Below are 19,236 nucleotides of genomic sequence, written 5' to 3' on the forward strand. Positions count from 1 at the left end.
ATACCCATACACCCTTCGCCCTTCCATATTTGTCATCTCGAGCAGGATCTTCTCAACAGATGGCGGAATGAACAGCTCAATTGCTGTCTTGATGTCTTCGACATGTGACACAGCATATCAAGTAGTTAAGGTGTGGGTGTGTGTTAAAAGTCAAGTAAATATTTAGTCAAAATGTATTGATATCCTGCGAGAAAGCCTGTGTTCCTGGGCTTTAGGGGTGGGGTAGGGTGTGTGTGTGTGGTGTGATGGGGGCGAATTGAGCCAAATTTTATCCACAAAGCAACCCACAATTTATGCAACAGCCAATATTCTCTCCCAGGTCATATTTGACCTGTAAACCTAATACCGGCTTGGCACTCATCAAAACATGCTAGCTAGTAAACAATGTCATGTTTTGTTAAGGAATAGCTACAGGCTAACATGTCTTCTAGCAAACAATGTCATGTTTTGTTAAGGAATAGCTACAGGCTAACGTGCCAGCTAGCAAACAATGTCATGTTTTGTTAAGGAATAGCTACAGCAGGTTGCAAACTAGCTAGCAAACAATGTAATGTTAAGTTAAGGATTGCTACAGGATAAGTAACTGAAACCTATTTGAGAGAAGCAGTTCAGATTGCCTACAATTAATGAGGAGAGGGAAAATACTGTTTCCCAAGCTTAAACCAGAGATGGCAAAAGTACTCACTTCCCGTACTCAAGTAGAAGTACAGATACTTGTGTTAAAAAAAATACTCTGGTAAAAGTAGAAGTACTGATTTAACTTCTTTACTCAAGTAAAAGTAAAAAGTATAGGCTTGGAAATTTACTTAAAGTAAAAGTAGCTGTAGATAATTCTGGTGAATTATTATGTTCGCTCTCTGTATGGACGCTACGAGACACCGTACTTTAGGAAGTGCACATGCGCAGTAGGATTCTAGTTCTGTGTGCACAGCTCCCCGCCAAGTTGTATATGGTTGTAAGATGTCGCCTGTTACTTTGACTGAATATGTTCCACATGGTTTCTGGAAGTCTATAAATAAACACAACCGCTTAGATTCATAAAGTAAGGACTCCTCATATATTTCAACAGTAGCCTTGTGAATGACAACCATTTTTTTTATGCAAAGCTACCTGGACTACACAATGTTACTAGAGTGCAAACTGAGAAACTTCAGTTGACATGGAAAAAAGGCTCTTTATATGATATGCCATTGCCTACATTTCAAATGGATGTCTGCCAATAGGCCTAAACCATCACATATATGATTATTGTGACAGAGACTGGGACTCCAGGTAATAAGATTCTGACTGAGTAGCAAGATATGAACGTTACTTCCGTAAAGCTGCGAATGAATGCCACAGAATCTGTCGAGTTGTCTTGTAGTGGTGCGTCAAGTGCAACGTATATTCCCATGGTCGGTCAGGGTACTAAAGTATAATCCGTTTTTCGTTTTAAACCAAAAACGAAAAAAGGAAAAAACGGGTCGATGTTTCGTTTTTGGTTTGAAACCAAAAACGGAAAAACCAAACTATGAGCTCCGTTTTCTCGTTTTTCCAATGTCCATACAAATTTAAAAATTAACTGGAAAACTGCTCGTTTTTCAACTGTTGTTTTTTTGTTATTCATGTTTCTGTTTTAACCCAAGAGCGAGAATACCGGCTCATTTTTATAATGTGCATAATCATTGAAAATCTGATGGAACACAGGTCTCGTTTATAATGTTATTTTGGTCTTACGTGTTAAGTCAAAAGTTGACTAAAACCAATGCGCTCTGGACAGGAAGTAACATTAACGTGTCAAAATAAAAGTATGAGAGCTGTAATAACTGCCAGAAGAACAATGTACTTTAGCTTTTGCCTGTAGCTTGTCAGATTAAGCTACAGTTAATTATTTAGGGTTATATAAAGTATTTAATTGAGCAACATTCATTAATAGCCACAAAGGGAGTAAGATTGGATATTGTTTTAAAATAGAAATAGGATTATAATAAGTTTTAAATCACATTTTAAATAAAATCTGTATTCCCCTAGCATTATGTGTGGCGTTATTTACTACTTTTACTCTAATCTTACACCAGCCAGTAAAAAAAGGCTTTTTTAAATTGCTCTGCAGAATATTGTATGTGACATGGTTAACCACATTAGCTGCCAATGAACATGTCAATGTGATGAAGAACATAAATTAACAAGTTAATGTGTACTGGAGACTCTCTCATTCTGGTCTGGTCTCCTCAGGCCCTGCAGACTGGTTCATGGTGAGCATGGTAGACCTTCTCACTGCTGGGTCATACTAAGGCCTTGAAACAGTCGTTGGCCAATATTGGATAATAAAATATAATACATGATAGGTATTGTGTGGTTGAATTACAACAAGGAATGGTCAATGGTAAGCACTGTGGCCTCACAGCAAGAAGGTACTGGTTTGGAACCTTGGTAAGTAATATAAATATTTACTGCCGTTGTATTGTTGGAGCAGCAGCAGATGGCACAGAATCATGCAAACGTTTAATGTTACAACCGAGATCTCTCTCTCTCGCTCTCTCTCTCTCTCTCTCTCTCTCAGAACATACACTTTCACAAAGGCTGGTGCATGTTTATCATATATTGTATGGTGCTGTAGATTCAAGTGGTAAATCTGAATCAGAAAAGTGGCCTACTGTAATATTCTAGCAGTAAACCACAAGTGTGGTCCAGTCTGCAGGGCCTGAAGAGACCAGGATGAGAGAAGCAACATGGCAGCTTGCTCACTAAAATGATGAGAGGTTTGCAATGTGGCCCAGTTGTATCTGCAAGAGTTCTTCATCACACTCAAAACTAATGGCAGTTAAGTTGGTCAACCATGAATATTCTGCAGAGTTGCAATAAAAAGAAGCCTTTTCATTTAGTTTCTTTTAGGAAGAAACCTCGGACAGACCCAGGCTCTTGGTGTGTGTGTGTGTGTGTGTGTGTGTGTGTGTGTGTGTGTGTGTGTGTTTTTGTGTGTGTGTGTGTGTGTGTGTGTCTTTCTGTCTGTCTGTGTATGTGTGTGTTTATGTGGGTGTGTGTCTGTCTGTGTGTGTGTGTGTGTGTGTGTCTTTCTGTCTGTCTGTCTGTCTGTGTATGTGTGTGTTTATGTGGGTGTGTGTCTTTCTGTCTGTCTGTGTATGTATGTGTGTGTGTATGTGTGTGTGTGTGTGTGTGTGTGTGTGTGTGTGTCTGTGTCTGTGTCTGTGTGCATGCACATACTTGTAAATATGCACAGGTCCTGTGTGTTTATCTTCTGTAAAGCTCAATAGTGCCCTGTTGCACTACCAGGTCAAAATTTGCCCGGGAAGACCATAACTGCTATAAAATTGAATAAAACACCCAAACTTTTATGAAAGTTGTGAATATTAATTTACTTGCGAAGAGCATGGAAGGGAACAATGCATGTTATTTTTGGTTAATTTGGTTGAAAGAGTGTTAGATGCCTTTTTACTGGCTGGTGTAAGATTAGAGTAACTAGTCAATAACTGCCATTACACATAGGCTAATAATAGATGAATGTAGATTCCATGTGATTTTAAAATTATTATTAAATAATTAAATACTTTATATAACCCTAAATAGCTAACTTTAGCCTAATCTGACAAGCTATAGGCAAACAATGTTTTCATAAAGTGCCTCGTTCTTCTGGCAGTTATTACAGCTCTCATACTTTTATTTTGACACGTTGATGTTACTTCCTGTCCAGAGCGCATTGGTTTTAGTCAACTTTGATCTTTAACACGTAAGACCAAAATAACATTATAAACGAGACCTGTGTTCCATCAGATTTTCAATGATTATGCACATTATAAAAATGAGCCCGTATTCTCGCTCTTGGGTTAAAACCATAGACTGTATATATCCAATTAGACTGAATTCGGCATTGATGACGCGAAAAATAATAACGGTATAACTCCACTGAAATAATAGTAAAGTAAAAATATCTGAAAAATCTACTTGAGTACAGTTACTTCCCATCTCTGGCGTAAATCTATACACTGGGGCTTACTCGCAGCTTAATTCCACCACAAGCCAATGTGTGGCGTCAATGTTGCTATACGTCAACATAGCAATGACACAACTATTGTGTCGTCTCATTTGCTGTGGGTGGAGAAAATATGAAAACTGTACACGTCATTTATCATTGTGGTTAAATTTCTTTCCTTGTTCCTTGTTCCTTTTCTTTTCCTTTCCTTTGATAAAACACTGTCAGAATTTGTGCAGGCTTGGACCCAGAGGGTAGAGAAGAGGAGGCAGCAGGAAGGTTTTGACGGGTTAGAGTTAGGGTTCTGCAAGTGCCCATGGAACTGAACGAAAAAAACAGGAGCACAGGAACTGGTGACAGCGGGGCTCAGGAACTTGTGACAGCGAGGGCTCAGGGACTGAGGACAGAACCCCACTGGAGGCCCAGTAGGATGGCGAAGGCAAAGACCCTCTGCAGTATCCATATAAAGCGCATTGCTATCTCCATATGAGTGACAACTTTGTTTGGCTTGTTTTCTGTGACCAGTGTTGCGTGGAGGCAGGGCGGAGTTAGCAAGCTAGCTAACCAGCCAGTCAGGTTCCACTGTGCTTTCACGCTGCATTGGTTACAGAAAATGAGAAGAACAGCGGTCTGGGTCTAATGGTCCACTGACCCGCAGTCACTAGGTCTAACTGTCCCTCCTCCTCACTCCCCGCTCCCCCGGAGAACGTCTCCCGACCTGTGCCGGCCCTGGCCTATGGTTGGCCTGCTCTCCTCCCAGCGAGCAACCATAGACTTATTTACAATCTATGCGAGCAGCACATTTTTAGTGCTCTTTTTTGGTAATTCAGAACACAGGGCATAGTAGTTGTAAACTAGAAAATTTCGCAAGTAATTTTCACAGTGTGCCTACTAGCCTACTTGTTGCACATCCGAATAACACTGGCTAACAGTAAATCTGCTGTTTGACGTGTCCTGAAAAGAGAGGACAACACGGCCTACAGTAAAGAGTCTCCATGATAAGAGGAGGAGTTTGTGTTTGGTTATTCAGAATTTTCTTTTTTTTTTTGCAGCACATCGGCACGCTGAATAAGTATGGGGATAATAGTCAGTGTGCCGATTGCTGCTATTGCAGCACATCGGCACACTGAATAACCTGTGGTCCCTTGTGGTCCCTGCTTATATGTTCTATTCTCTCCCAAAGGAAGTAAAAGTTGTCTGCTGTGGATGCTCAGAACATTTTGCTGACCTTTTTTTTATCCAAAAGATACAGACGATCAAATCCTCCCAACTGCCCATTTTAAAACAACAATAGTCAATGGTTAGTTAAAGAAAATTATAACAAAAGGTGTCCCACATTATTTAATACATACACAGTTTTACACAGTTGAATGTCATCTGCTGATATGCAGCTCTTACAACGATTAACCTCTTGGTTGAAATACAGAGAAAATATTGCAAAACACAAAACGTTAGGTGGCCCTCTCTGATGACCAAAGTTAAATTACAATGGAAAATTATTTTTATTTACTTCTCAAGATTGTGGAGCAGTTCATGTTCTGCTGTATTCTGAACCCCGTAGAGCTGCTTTTAGACTCTGTTAGAACTCACTTTAAAAATAAACGTATGAACTTCTCTTCTTTAGTACTTTATTAACCCTTAATAAGACTTTGCTGGATTTAGCACACATAGCCCAGACAGGACTAAGACATGTTGGTTTCCCTGTGTCCCATGCTAGACATGAGTTGGGCAGGTGCTCAAAAGAGAACCCACGTGTCTCCAAGACCATTTCCTCCTGTGCATATTTATTGCTACATATTAACACAAAAACCACAGACTGGAATGAGGAACAGCTCTCTTTTCCCAGAACCACTCCACATTTAAAAAAACGGGCTGGTTTTTGTTTACACTTGTAATGTTTACAATTTCACAAGAAAACTTTTGTATGCTAAGCAGTTATAGGTGGACTTTTCTTACTTTGCAAATGTCCTGCTTGTTTCAGTTGAAAGACACTAGAATGTTAATTATGAAAAGAAGACTACATGGTTTTAAATTATTTACTGGCAGTAATTAACCTATATGACAGAGTAATGTGCTGTTTTCTCTATATAATATTTTATTCTCTGGAAATGCAGTTTGTTGTACATTCTCTTACAACTTACTTTTTTGCATTTTCAATGTGTGTTTAATACGTGTGGTTAAGTACTCAGGAAGAGATCTGAGTATTTTTGTCGGCCAAAGAGAACACATTCTAGTTTGCTCAGACCATTTTCTTACGTCAATTTAATTTCTCAGACAGTGTTTTTTTAAAGTAATTTATTAAAAATGAAAACACAGAAATGTTTGTGTGTAATAACGAAATGTCAGAGGAAATAGTGTTATATTGAATAAGCGTCAAACATTTGCATTGTATAAATCAACATTTAACAATCCATTATTTGCCACAAAACAAACATGTAATATATGTATAATGTTGATATCTGAATGTACAAAGAAAAAATAATCCTAATAAAGAAATACATACATAACTCTTCCTTCATTTTCCATTTGCAATGTAGATCACTAATAAAATCAAATAGAGGAGGACTCAGGAAGAACACAGGACTAGGTGGAGAGATTATATTTCCACGCAGGCCTGGGAACACCTCGGGATTCCCCAGTCAGTGCTGGTTAATGTGGCTTGGGACAGGGAAGTTTGGGGTCCCCTGCTATAGATGCTGCTGATAACCGGTTGAAGATGGATGGATGGATGGATGGATTAATACAATGAAATGATTCAGCAGAATTTACATCAGATAAGTATGTTTTGACATATTTCAGTATTCGTCAGTACTGGCAAAAGAGACAGGCATATGGAAATGGTATATGAGACTGGTATATAATGTATGTGCAATGATTTCTCTGCTGCTCTCATTGTGCATGTCTGAGTTCTCATTGCAGCTGTGAGAGAAGGGCCCTGCAGTCCCCAAGTCTGTCCAGCTCCTCCACCACATCAATCAGCCTCTCAACCTTCTCTGAGGGAAGCACAGCCCCCGCGTTGTTTCTGAACTTCTTCCTCAGGCTCTCATTAGTTAGCGGGTTGCGCCAGTGACCGTAGAAGGTGTCACAGTGTCCCTTCAGAATGTCTCCCCCAACAAGTGTCACCTGGACTTCACCATACATACTGTTAAAATTAGCTGGGTTGTCTTGGGGATGCTCCATGCGAACACGGCTCAGCAGAGCGAGTAGGTCAGGGCGTCTTAAGGCAGCGGGTGTGAAAGACTGCACAGTCACCTCCCCATCCAGGAGAGCGCTGCAAGCATTGAATTGGAAAGAGTGGCGTGCCTCATACTCAGAGCCAGGGAAAGGCCTGTTGATGTACTTTGATTTGGGGACTCTGAGCAGGATGTCTTGGACTTGAGCTGGGGAGACAGTGCCAGGGCCAAATCCCACAAGAATCTTATGGACCGAGGCTGCAGCATCTGCCACCCAGTGCATCCCTAGATGGGCAGGGAAGCGCTTGAAGGCCATGTCCTGCTCCTCTAGTAGGAACATATGGCTGTCATCATTGGGTAATTCTAAAGGCTGCGGTACATAGTCTTCATAAAAAGCATTGAAACCAGCCACACCAGTGACAGCATCCAGGACCAGAGAACTCGCCTCTAGGCCTCTGGATGCTAGCAGAGCAGCCTCCAGCCCCAAACGTGAGGCATTACCGATGTGGAGCGGTTTAGACTGAGTGGCAGCATTAGCCATTGGGGCTCCAGATAGAGAAGTAGCTATAGCTAAGGCATGACTGCACTGGGAGGGATCCAAAGACAAGAGGCGAGCACAGGCGGCTGCACTTCCCATGGTCCCCACCACACTGGGAGGGTGAAACCTGGTGATAAGAAGAGAAAGACAGAAAGAAATAGACTTTGGTCAGGTGTTTTGGAACTTTTTACTCTTGTGACTAAAGGAGCATTTCAAATGGCTGCTCTCCATCATTATGGTTAGAGCTCCAGCATGTAAAGATGACTCTTTGTACAAACAGCTACTCTTTCACGAGAATTTCCACATGCAGAGCTTATTTCAGGGATGTTAAAGGAAGTAGGTTTTTGGCCATTTCAGTATTTGATTATTATTATATTATTTGACTTGGTGTAGACATTTGCCAAATGGAGTCCTGTGTGATATTCTCCTCCACATGGCTAATTGTGCTAGCAGTACCCACAGAGCCTCTGCTGTCCTTGAGATGAACATAATAACACACCTTTTACAGCTCATTGACACCACTAAGAGGCTGCTCATTACACTGCACAGGCCTCCTTGTAAACCACACTGCAGAGATCAGCAGAGTCAAATATGGATCTCTTTAGAGTCATGTGGATACTTGTTGTCCATGTAGACTACAAATAAAAACTGCTCAACAGTGAACTGGCTTTATATCTATTAAATCATCACTGTAATGACCCAGTAAATTACAAAACCTACTGCAATGTTGCTTTTAGACTAAATAAATTACAGTATCTATGTCCAATATGACTCACGCCCTGAGGTTTTTACCTCTTGGGGATGTTGTTGGCCTCATTAGAGAACCTCATCAATCTGCCCTGGATCTCAACGCCGATGTTGAACGCCAGCAGGAAGTCCAGGCCACTAGGTTTGCTGTTAGCAGACATCATGTCACTGAGTGCTAACACAGCAGGAAGGACTGCTCCTGAGGGATGAGTGGCAGGGTGCCATGTATCATCAAAGTCCATGGAGTGAGTCTGCAGCAAAAGAAAACAAAAAAAACCACATTTTCAACAACAAAATGATTGTGAATCATAGTACATAGAGTAACTGTGCATCATGAAATAATACAGTAGCTAGCTTTTAACACTGTGTCTGTGTGTACATGATGCAATTCATCTCTTTTCTCAGTTAACACTCACTTTGGCCATTGTATTTTATTTTAAAATACCTTTAATTGCCATAACATTGCTTCATCCACTGGAGGCAAATACATGTGGCAGAAATTAGCTTGACATCCTGATGGTTTCTTTACGAAGGAGGCCAGCAATGTTTACAGACATTATGCTGGAAATGTGGGGTCAATTTAGTGTTAGCAGATGGTACCATAGCTGAGTATAAAATATCTGTAGTTTGCTTGTGGTAATGGGTTAGGTGCATCTGAGGTGCACTGGGGACAATGGAGACCCATCTGTCCCACCCATTTATACTCACAGCCACTCCATTGACGAAAGCTGCCAGTGTCGGGGAGAGCCTGGTGCCCCTGCGTCCGTACACAGAGCTGATGTCATCAGGAGCATACATGTGCTGAAGGGGAAAAGACGGAGTCAGGTAAACACAGGGAGTTGTCACAAGGACATTTTTAATACAACAGTTTACAGTCACAGATTGTGTCGTCACATATTTAAAGTGAACTTTACTTTAAAAAGCTCCGGCATATAACTCTTCAGCTGAAGCTGAATACGTTTCTTTGTAAGTCATATGTCAAACACAGAAACTTGGAGAAAAAGGTCACCAGACATTAAAACCCTGCCTGTTCCAAGATGCAATTGAGCATAATAATAACCTGGGATTTTTTTTTTTTGTTGGACTCACCTCATCTGTCCACACAGCTGTTGCACTGACTTATGACTATTGTTTGCATAAGAGCAAGCAATTTCTTTCATCTGTCTTACTGCTTCATATCAGATAAGACCTTAAAATTATTTCTTTCCCATCTTCCTCACCTGGCAGTGCTGCAGAGCCAGCTCAAACACATCTGTTGTGCTGCCAATCACACCAACTCCAATGCTGTCCAGCACCATCCTTTTGCTGCGGTGGAGCACCACAGAGGACAAGTGCTGGGGCTTTACTTCACTGATGAACTTCCCAAAGCTGGCTGTGACTGTGTCCTCAGGGGCCGGGCGCTTCAAGACTGCAGGGGGAAAGAGCAAAAAATAACAGAGAGATGTTTAGTTTTAGTATTTGTCTACAAGTAAAAATGCTGTTTGGAATGGCTGAACCATAGAGAAATATCTCTTGTATTTGGACAAGAGAACAGAGTTAAGTTTACCTTCCACTGCAGATTTATGCAGTCCTCTAACAGCCCACACTGGTCTAATGGTTTTCTGTAGGACAGAGTACAGAATATCTTTACTGGCACCTGTAAACCACTAAGTGTGACATGTAGTGTATTCTTTTTTTTATTATTATTATTATTATTATAATTATTATCCTGTTAAAGGTTCTCACAAAACACCTAAACTGTTAAAACTATATTGTGATTTTAGAGTTTTGTATTAAATCCTAGACTGGATGAAATTAAACAGTTTTAGGCATACCTAGCAATGTATTTGACTAACTCAAGGCTGAACAAAATTCACGATTACATACTGTAGATCCCTATTAATCAGAAATAGTCCTGTAAAAATATTTTATATCTTTACCTGTAATTTGGAGATCATAGCGTCAGTCAGTTGTTGCTCTTCTTTTTTCTTTCTCTCAGATGCAGTAGGTTTGCAGTCAACAGGTTGTTGAAAGGATGGTGGTGCTTTTTGGATTGAGACCTGCTTATATAGTCCAGGGCTATGACACTGGCCTGGGAGGAACAGGGCAGGGCCAGCAACAGAGGCATATCCTAAACAAAACCTTATCAGATTAAATGAAGGAATTCCCACATTCACCATTATCATCGTCATGACCAGCATATCAAAATCCTCAGAAGAGGAGGAGGAAGGAGTGGTACTTTATTGTCTAAGGTGAAGAGCAGTGATGTCACCTCTCAGGTTGCAGACTGTGGGGCATTTTCATGAACTCCTCCTACACACAGGGAGGCCTTATTTATAACAAACGTTCATCCCTGCTTCAGAACAACTCAACAGTTCATATGTCTGAGCGTCTTCACCAGGTAAGACTTTTTTGCCATTTGCTGTATTACTAGCTAGAAAACTGCTTTATATTTATATTTATTATTTTTCAATCATACATAAAAATGGATGGTGATAACAGGTTTTTTCACATGGTGTAAATATCTACAGTTAGTAGGAATATGCTCTATGGCAGAACAAAGTGAGTTAGGTTTGAAAACAGAATACCAAAATTACAACTCTGAAAACATTTAAATGACATAATCAAAACCAGTAGTGTCTTTTAGGTAAATATCAGTAAATATTAGTCTGTTAGGGATAAAAAGCTCACTTTCTCAGGTTTCTGTAAGTGTTTAGGGAGAGAAGACAGAACAAAGAGAGTAGGACTTTCCAATTCGACTTAACTGAGTTTGCAGGACTTAACAGTTTGTCACATGTGCATTACAGTATAGTAATGTTCTTTAAAATTATTAGAATTTGCTTTTAGCCTTGTTTCTGATTTTTTGTACAATGATGTGCAAATAAGCAAGTTGTACTTTCCAACCACAAAAACAGTGACCTCTCTCTCTCTCTGTGCTTATAACTTGCATCCATATTTTAGCAACACAGTGATACTGTTCAAATTTTGCTTATAAATTGTTACGATAAATCAGCAAAGACTAAGTTAGTATTCTCAGTTCGTATTTTGGGTGATTTCTGCATTTGGTATTGCACATTATACTTACTTAAAGCTATAGTGCGTAGTTTCTGTCGCCCCCATGAGGAATTCTAAGTAATGACAACAAAACTGTCAGCGCAACCACATGATACAAGCCGTCCATGATCGTGCACAACCCCCACGCAGTTGCTTGTAACCAAGGAGGACATGGAGGATTAAAAAAACATGACTCTTCAGAAGAGGTAATTTCTGTGCTCGATTTTCTGCGCGCAAAAGTTGCCGGATGACACCATTTTCTGAACATAGCCATACTGACAAATGCAAAGAGAGTTTTGTGAAGCTGAAAGTCTTAATTAGATTTGTATCAACTTATTTGGCAATGGCTTGAATGTCACGGACGTTGAAAAGTTACGCACTAAAGCTATAATTTGAAACGTACATACATTCATGGATATGTTGTCTGTGTCATTTGTTTCATTGTTTCAGTGAAACTGCAGCTTGACAACAAAGACAGGATGGCAACATCAGATGGGTTTCCCGCCAGTTTCTATGGTGAACCAGGAGTGTTAGGCATGTTATCCAATGGGATAAGTGCATTCCTCGTACTGCTACAGAACTTCAATACAGCACACACTGGCAATGCACCAGTCGGGGTGGAAAACATACTTGCAGGTAAACCTTTTAGAAAATCTGCAGAAAATATTTATAAAAAAAATGAATAAAAATATCTTAGTAATTTCAATTCCATGTTTTGTTTTTATAGGTGTTCATCTCATTTTGATTGGTGGTATATGCCAACTGGTGGCTGGACTGATTTCCTTTAGAAGATACGATCATCTGAGTGGCACTGCGTTCATTGGCTATGCTGCTCTTTGGGGCAGTTATGGTGCCACCCGAATCTACTTTGGTGCCTTAGCTGAAACTCCTGCAACAGCATCAATGCCACATCAGATGATGAACAATTTGTCCCTGTCCACAAACATGATGAGCAATATGTCTCTGAATGCCACCACAGAGATTCCAGTTAGCCATTTTTTGCTGTCCATAAAAGAGTCAGCAATCGCTGGTCTGGTCCCTTATATCCTTCTGTCCTTTCTCCTAGCCTTCTGCTCTGCCACAGTCAATTACATCATGCCTTTTGTTTTTGGGGCCATCACAGCCACCTTAGTTTTTGAAGCAGTGGGTCTGGTAGCGAGCTCCTGGGCTCTCGTGGTCTCTGGGGTTCTGGAGTTGCTCATTCTGATTTTTGCCATCTATGGTTCAGCTGCACTGCTCGTAAAAGGTCTGACTCAACGTCTAGTCCTCAAAGGCTTCGGTACCCCCCTTTTTAATGTTCTTCTGCTAGGTACCCCCAACTCAGCAAGCGCCCAGAGAATTGGCCAGGAGAAGAAGAAAAACACAAAATATGCAGAGCCCATGGCCTTGGGTTTCTTCTGTGACACTGTTGCCTCCTTCATCTTTGCTTTCTACAGCTTTGGGTACATGAAGTCCTTTGGCTTAGGAGCTGCATGGGTCTCAATCATCACAGTTGCCCAGCTGTTCTCCAGCTACTATGCCCATCTGCGCCAAGACTGCTACCACACCACTAAGTTTGGTCTTCATGCCACATATTGGCTGATCAAAGCTTGGGATGAATTTGTGGTATCTGCTCTGGTTGCGGAGAACATTAATGTGGCCTCAGGTAGGGTAACAATGGTGGGAAATTGGTTCTTTGTGATGGCAGGCGTGGTGCTCTGTGTGGGAAGCCTGAACACAGATGTCCTAGAGCTGATCCACAACATGTTGTTTCTCCTGCTTACACTCTCAACAATCCCCCAGATTCCTCTCCAGGGATACTACATCTTCTTTGGTGTAGCCTGCTCCCTGTTCACCACAGCCTCCCTGTATGGCACTTTCTCGCGTCTCATCAACGCCATAGCAGAGAAGTCTCTAATCCCTGTAGGACCACAGCCCATCGCCTCTGACCAGTTGAAGAAGGCTTTGAAGTGCTGCAGGGCCGAGCAGGGGGACCCAGAGCCCCTACCTCAAACTGACCAGGGTTCAGACGCCCTGTTCTACCTTTCAAATGGGGTTGCAGCTCTCTCAGCTCTTCATGCAAGTTCATCCAGGATGAATCCTACCTTTCTTCATCTGACTATCCCTTGGGTCCTCATCTCTGGAGCCATCATCCAGGTCTATGTCAGCCGACTGCAAATCACAGGAGGTGGCCGTTTTGGTTCAGTCATCTCATCCATCTATGTAGCAGTATGGGCAACCTGGACCTGGTTTAGGTTTACAGGTATGTCAGAACAAACATGTATTAAAATGAAGACATGTTCTCACTGATTTACACAAAATTCTGATCCCAAGTTTTTTTTTCTAGGTGACATCCTTCAGCTTTCCACAGAGGAAGCTTACTGTTTTACAGCTGGAGCCATTGCTCTCTTGGTCATTAATGCTTTCCTTATGCTGATTGGTAAGGTCAACAGGATCTTTTAATAGAAGACTTAATTAATTAGTTTGTTTTTGAGCTTGTTTTGATCCTTCCTTTGTCTATGTCAGCTGCCGACAGGAACCTGGTTTTGCTGTTTCTAACAGCAGTCATGGAGGTTGTTCTGGTCTGTTTCCTGCTTTCCACTCTGCAGCGACTGCCTTATGAGCTTGAAAGTAAGTATGGACAAAGCCTCATTCTGATCACATTTATGTTTTGAAATGGAAATAGACGAAAATGAAAATCTTTAAAAACTTGATATATTGAAACATTCTGACATCTTCTTTATAGTTGCCATGCTTGCACTACTTTCAATAATTTGTATATATGGAGCTCTGGCGTCACTGGTGAACTGTATCTTCTCACAAAGACTGCTACCTATGGGCCCTCCCTTAAGAAAGGTAACCAATTACAGTTTTTCTCATTTGCTAAAACACAATTTCTGAAACCTTGCTCCATTTTCTGAAAACATTAAACACAAAACCTCATCTTCAAGCACTATTTATAAAACCTCTGACTCCTCTCCCAAAATGAAACTTTCGCCTCAAAACAGTTTTACCTGTGTTCAAAATCAAACACTGCTCTCAAATCATAAACAAAGTGATCAAAATGATATACACTATCAAGCAGTCAGTAAACAATGAACCAAAAAATAGAAAACACATTGTTCAAAACATAGAATGAGAATATAGTTCTCAGGGAGAAGTACATTTTTAATCTCAAAACAAATTTCATATTTTTCCGTCATTGTCTTTCGATGAACGAAAACACGTTCTATCATGATAGCTCAAAATTGATCAGAAACTGCTACTCTGCTTTGCTCTTTGCATTTTTTTTTGTTCTTCCTCCTCCTTGTACCCCTGTTTTTACAGTACTGTACCCTGCATCTCACAAACTTGTCCTTTGTCTCTGTGATACTGTAATGCTTGTTCTTTGTTGATATGAACCTGCAACCAGTCAAAATCTATTGAGCAGTCAGTACTGTTGGAAAGCACAATGTTCAGGGCCATACAATTTGTTCATTGTACAGTATACAGCCTACAATGCACTGTACTACAGTATACAATAAGGGACAAAAATCAAAGGAGTAAACATGTGATCAATGTGCTTCTCCTTGTCTTTGGGCTGGGTCAGGCCAGAGCACTTTGTCGGCATCACAAGCAATATTGTCCCTCCTGAGGCAACAGGTGAAGAAGCCTCTTGTGTGCCGTATCCAATGGGTTTTTAGTGTTTTAGCAATTGAGAAAAACTGTAATAGTGATGGTCAAATGAAGCTTCTTTATTTGCTGAGCTCACTAGATGGCGCTCTCTGTTCAAAGAAAAAGGTTAAAGGAACATCAATTCAGTGTGTTTTCAGCCCTTTGTTGAAGAGAGAGCCCCATCTAGTGGGTTCAGAAAAAAGAGAAAATGGTTCACGGAGCTTCATTTGGCCATCACTACCAATTAAAACACTCCTTTTGCATTCTTCTGCTAATTCTACAGTGGTCTGTCATATTTGATCCTGTTCATTTTTTTTTTAAATGTCCCTCCCTCTGTGGCCTGTCTCAGGAGAAAGTGAAGCAGGAATCTGCTCCGGAGGTTCCCTGTCCTGTGGCTAATTCCCGACTCACCAGTGGTCTCCTGAAGATCGCTGGCCTACTGAAAGAAGGAGGAGTGTGTGGTATTCCCACAGACACTGTGTATGCCCTGGCTGCCTCCTGCAAGAATCCTCAAGCTATAGAGAAAATATACAATATTAAAGTAAGAATGAAAAACATACTGGTAGTTTGTATCATTTGGAAGTTTGATATATCACAGATCATTTTATCCAATTTCAACATTTTGTCTTCATCAACCTGTTATCTGTGACCTCGTCCAGGACAGACCAGCAGAGAAGCCCATCTGCATTTGCATCTCTAACGTGGAGCAGCTGGTGGCAGCCAAGCCTCCCTTCAGCCCTCTGCTCTGGGAGTTTATGAGGAATGTGTATCCAGGCGGCATCAGCTGCATCGTCAGCAAAGGAGACTGGCTGTTCAAACTAGGTAAACTGTTCAGTTTAAATGTTAACTTTAACTAAAAGGTTCAGTTTACAACTTTTTCCAGTTTATAAATATTAATCATCAGTATTCAGCTAAGTTTTAATTTATCCTGTGTAGGAGTGGGACCAGCTTATGACCGTGTTGGCACCAAGGATAGCATCATGATCCGCGTCCCTAACCACACGGTGACGGGCCACCTATGTGACATCACCGGACCCCTTGCTATCACGTCAGCCAATCCCAGCGGAGAGCCAGACAGCACCCACCACACCATGGTCATCAAGTAAGTGTCTCTTCACAGAACTGACCCACTACATACCATGTCATCACAGTATATTGCTAATGAATTCACATTCACTCACACTCTCTCCTATCATACCATCTCTTTTTGCTGCAGTCGACTGGGACACAAGATCCAAGGGGTTCTGTGTGACGGAGACTCAAATGAAGTTGTTGCTTCCACCGTAGTTAACTGCCTGAAGATTGATGAAGGTGAAACGCAAAATATTCCCAGTACTTTCTCTCTTTTTTTGTTTTGTTTTCACAGGAACTTTCTAACTCAAGCCCATCTCACTCTTTCCACAGGGACCATCACCATTGTGAGGGAAGGATGTGTCCCTGCAGTAAAAGTCCGACAGATCTTCGACAGAGTGAAAAGCACTATGGTGTGATTGTCTCGTACCTCATTTCTCTGCCTCAGAGAGCCTCATCATGACTTGTTCCCTACAAGATAGGCTTCCTCAGCTCCCCCCATTTCCATTCAACAAGAAACACTATATGAATCATATGTGAATGACGTGTGTGTGCGTGTGTATTGCTGGTTGTGTAACCTATGTGTATAACTGTGGATGTCTTGGCAAATGTTACAATAAAAAAACTAAAACATTTGTAGCTCACAATGTCCTTGATGGACACTTAACATTCTCAGCAAAAAGTGTTTCAGCTGATGTACCACAACTTAATGAAGATACCATTTCTCAGCTTTATCATTGTGGCAAAAAACAAAAGTGTAATAACTTTTATATTTAGGTTAGTAAAAAGAATATCAAAATATCTTTATTAACTGAGTTCATTAAAAAAGTGTAATATTTCTGTATATGTAAATATGTATTTATTACATTTAAATTATAGGCTACTGTATGTTGAGATGAATTTCAAACTGCAAACAATGAATTTGACAGATGTGTAACGTGTGTTTGTGTCCCAAAATAATAATAATAAAATAACAATGTCACCAATAATATAATTTTCCATTGATTGAAATTGAACATTTTATAGCATTTCTGCCTATATTCAATAGTTGACAAGTGAGAGGTTACATGAAACAATTGGAGAAAAAAGGGGAAAAACAGATGCAACAAAGGCGCCCGGCTGGAATTGAACCAGGGATATAGTGAGTAGTGAGGACATACTGTGTTTAAAATCAAAATCAGTGTCCAAAATGATAATACAGACTGCAATAGCCATTCACTGTTGCTGGTTGTATTCCCACTAGTACTGGTGGACCACCATGGGGCCTTATTTTGGGGAAGAAAAAATGTGTACTGTAGTGAATAGGGGGAGACAAATAATTATTTGATCCAGTTTTTATTGAGCCATGAATTACAATTTTGCATGTCAAGAAAATCTCAGTTTGTTGCAAAACTGTTGAAGTATAAGACTGTGAAAATATGTAATGAGAAAGAAGACTACTCACTGCAAAGTTGCATAAGTGACGTCTCACTGAAGCTACGATGCCTGTGTGTTTCGAGCATCGGGTCTTGCTAGTTCTTACGCCTTCCGGCTGATAAAAAGACGCTAGATAAAAATCATCAGGTAAAATAATGTTAAATGTGATGTGGAATAGCTAAGCTAGCTAGCTAGCGAGGAAACCAAACAGCAAGTAAGATGACACATGTCGTGCGAGACAAGATATGTAGTTTACTAAGCAGTTTCACTAAGTGGTACTACGACAAACCTACAAGAAACTATGACTTTCTTCACTTGCAAAATCATCTTTTAATTTAATCTTTAATTTAATCTGTTGTCCGATCAATCATAAAACTTGGAGGACATTACACAACATCTGAAATCTTCCTCATGTTGCCTTGATATGAACTGGATATTGGATGGCCTCAGATCTTCTATAAACTTTAAACAAGTCTCCTAACTCATATTTCTTCCCACAGACCCTGAACACTGCAGTCATCAAGCCACTTATTCCAGACACGTCACTAATGAACAATTATACCCCCCTTATAAAATATATATATATATATATATATATATATATATATATATATATATATAATAAACATTCATCATCTTGAGTGTTATTTTTACATGTGCTTCCTGAAGGAGGAACAGTACAGGCACAAGTGTAATGCTGGTAGGACAGTCAACATACATACAGATATTTACACATACAGTACGAGCGCCGACACATCGTGTCCACATAAAAACACAGACCCTGTCTTAAATACTGTTGTGAGAGGTTATAGTCTGAGGCCCAGTGTGTGGATGTCCTCTCACTCTGCACCACAGGTTTTTAGTCACTGTAGTTAACAGTGTGCAGAGAACACAGTGTAGACTTCAGCCCAGGCAGCCTGTTTACTCAGTGACTCCCAAATAGAGGAAATAACAACTTTCTGAAAGACAAAATCCTGGTAAGCGTGGTTCTTAGTTCCTGGTAATAGTTTATTTATATATCAGGTGAAAGTGTATATGTTGATGAATCATCTTCATTGAGTAAGAGTTAGGAAGAATTTTATACAGAAGAATACAAAAGAACTACAGGCCAGTGTTTGCTTAAGATTTCTGCAAAGGAAGTTCATTTCTGCAGGTGTTTCTTCTGGTAACACTTTTTAGTCAGATCAATGTTAATAAGCACCTCTAATGTGACAAAACCCACATGTTTTTCACATCTGCAGATCATGTAACCCTTCTCCTGACTTAATTTCAATCACACAATTGAATTTAAACATCCACTAATCTTTCAATAGATTCACGAGCTTAAAGGATATAGGTTCCCAAATTTTCACATATGTGTTGAAACACTAGTCATTGAAACAGTAGACATTAAGAAATCTCTTCCCAATGTAATTGATGAGGGACAAAATCCACAGTCCCATCTTTAACAAAAAATGTACTCAAAAGTTTATCTGATTGATACTTCAGAAATCCAAAGTAGTCAAATACAATGGTAATTCTTTCAAAGTTTGCATCTCTTCAGTACAAAATTCCCTCTTTGTGCTGCTATTTCTCCACTGTAGCTCAACAGGAAAACACCGTCCACAAGAGAGAATTTTGTACTAAGAAAAGTTCTTTGGAATATATGTACTTCA

At 40.3% G+C, this 19,236-nt stretch overlaps 2 protein-coding genes across 2 annotated transcripts; one reads left to right on the top strand and one right to left on the bottom strand.

Annotated features, from left to right (window-relative positions):
* Positions 1 to 6,804: 6,804 nt before the first annotated feature.
* On the bottom strand, positions 6,805 to 10,447 carry LOC116064502 (cis-aconitate decarboxylase-like). Its single transcript, XM_031319744.2, has 6 exons — positions 10,348 to 10,447; positions 9,975 to 10,029; positions 9,649 to 9,836; positions 9,137 to 9,229; positions 8,474 to 8,679; positions 6,805 to 7,808 (listed from the first exon to the last, which is right to left on the bottom strand). The coding sequence occupies exons 1-6, from the start codon at positions 10,363 to 10,365 to the stop codon at positions 6,881 to 6,883; spliced, it is 1,488 nt and encodes a 495-aa protein (XP_031175604.1). The 5' UTR covers positions 10,366 to 10,447; the 3' UTR covers positions 6,805 to 6,880.
* Positions 10,448 to 10,559: 112 nt separating this feature from the next.
* Positions 10,560 to 16,915, top strand: LOC116064239. The gene is made up of 11 exons (XM_031319290.2): positions 10,560 to 10,808; positions 11,912 to 12,097; positions 12,189 to 13,703; positions 13,788 to 13,880; positions 13,967 to 14,071; positions 14,187 to 14,296; positions 15,444 to 15,635; positions 15,754 to 15,916; positions 16,031 to 16,196; positions 16,311 to 16,405; positions 16,499 to 16,915. Exons 2-11 carry the CDS (start codon positions 11,941 to 11,943, stop codon positions 16,582 to 16,584), a joined length of 2,682 nt encoding a protein of 893 aa, XP_031175150.1. The 5' UTR covers positions 10,560 to 10,808; positions 11,912 to 11,940; the 3' UTR covers positions 16,585 to 16,915.
* Positions 16,916 to 19,236: the final 2,321 nt, after the last annotated feature.

This window comes from Sander lucioperca, chromosome 1 (genome assembly GCF_008315115.2).
Source record: "Sander lucioperca isolate FBNREF2018 chromosome 1, SLUC_FBN_1.2, whole genome shotgun sequence".
NCBI classification, from domain to species: domain Eukaryota; kingdom Metazoa; phylum Chordata; class Actinopteri; order Perciformes; family Percidae; genus Sander; species Sander lucioperca.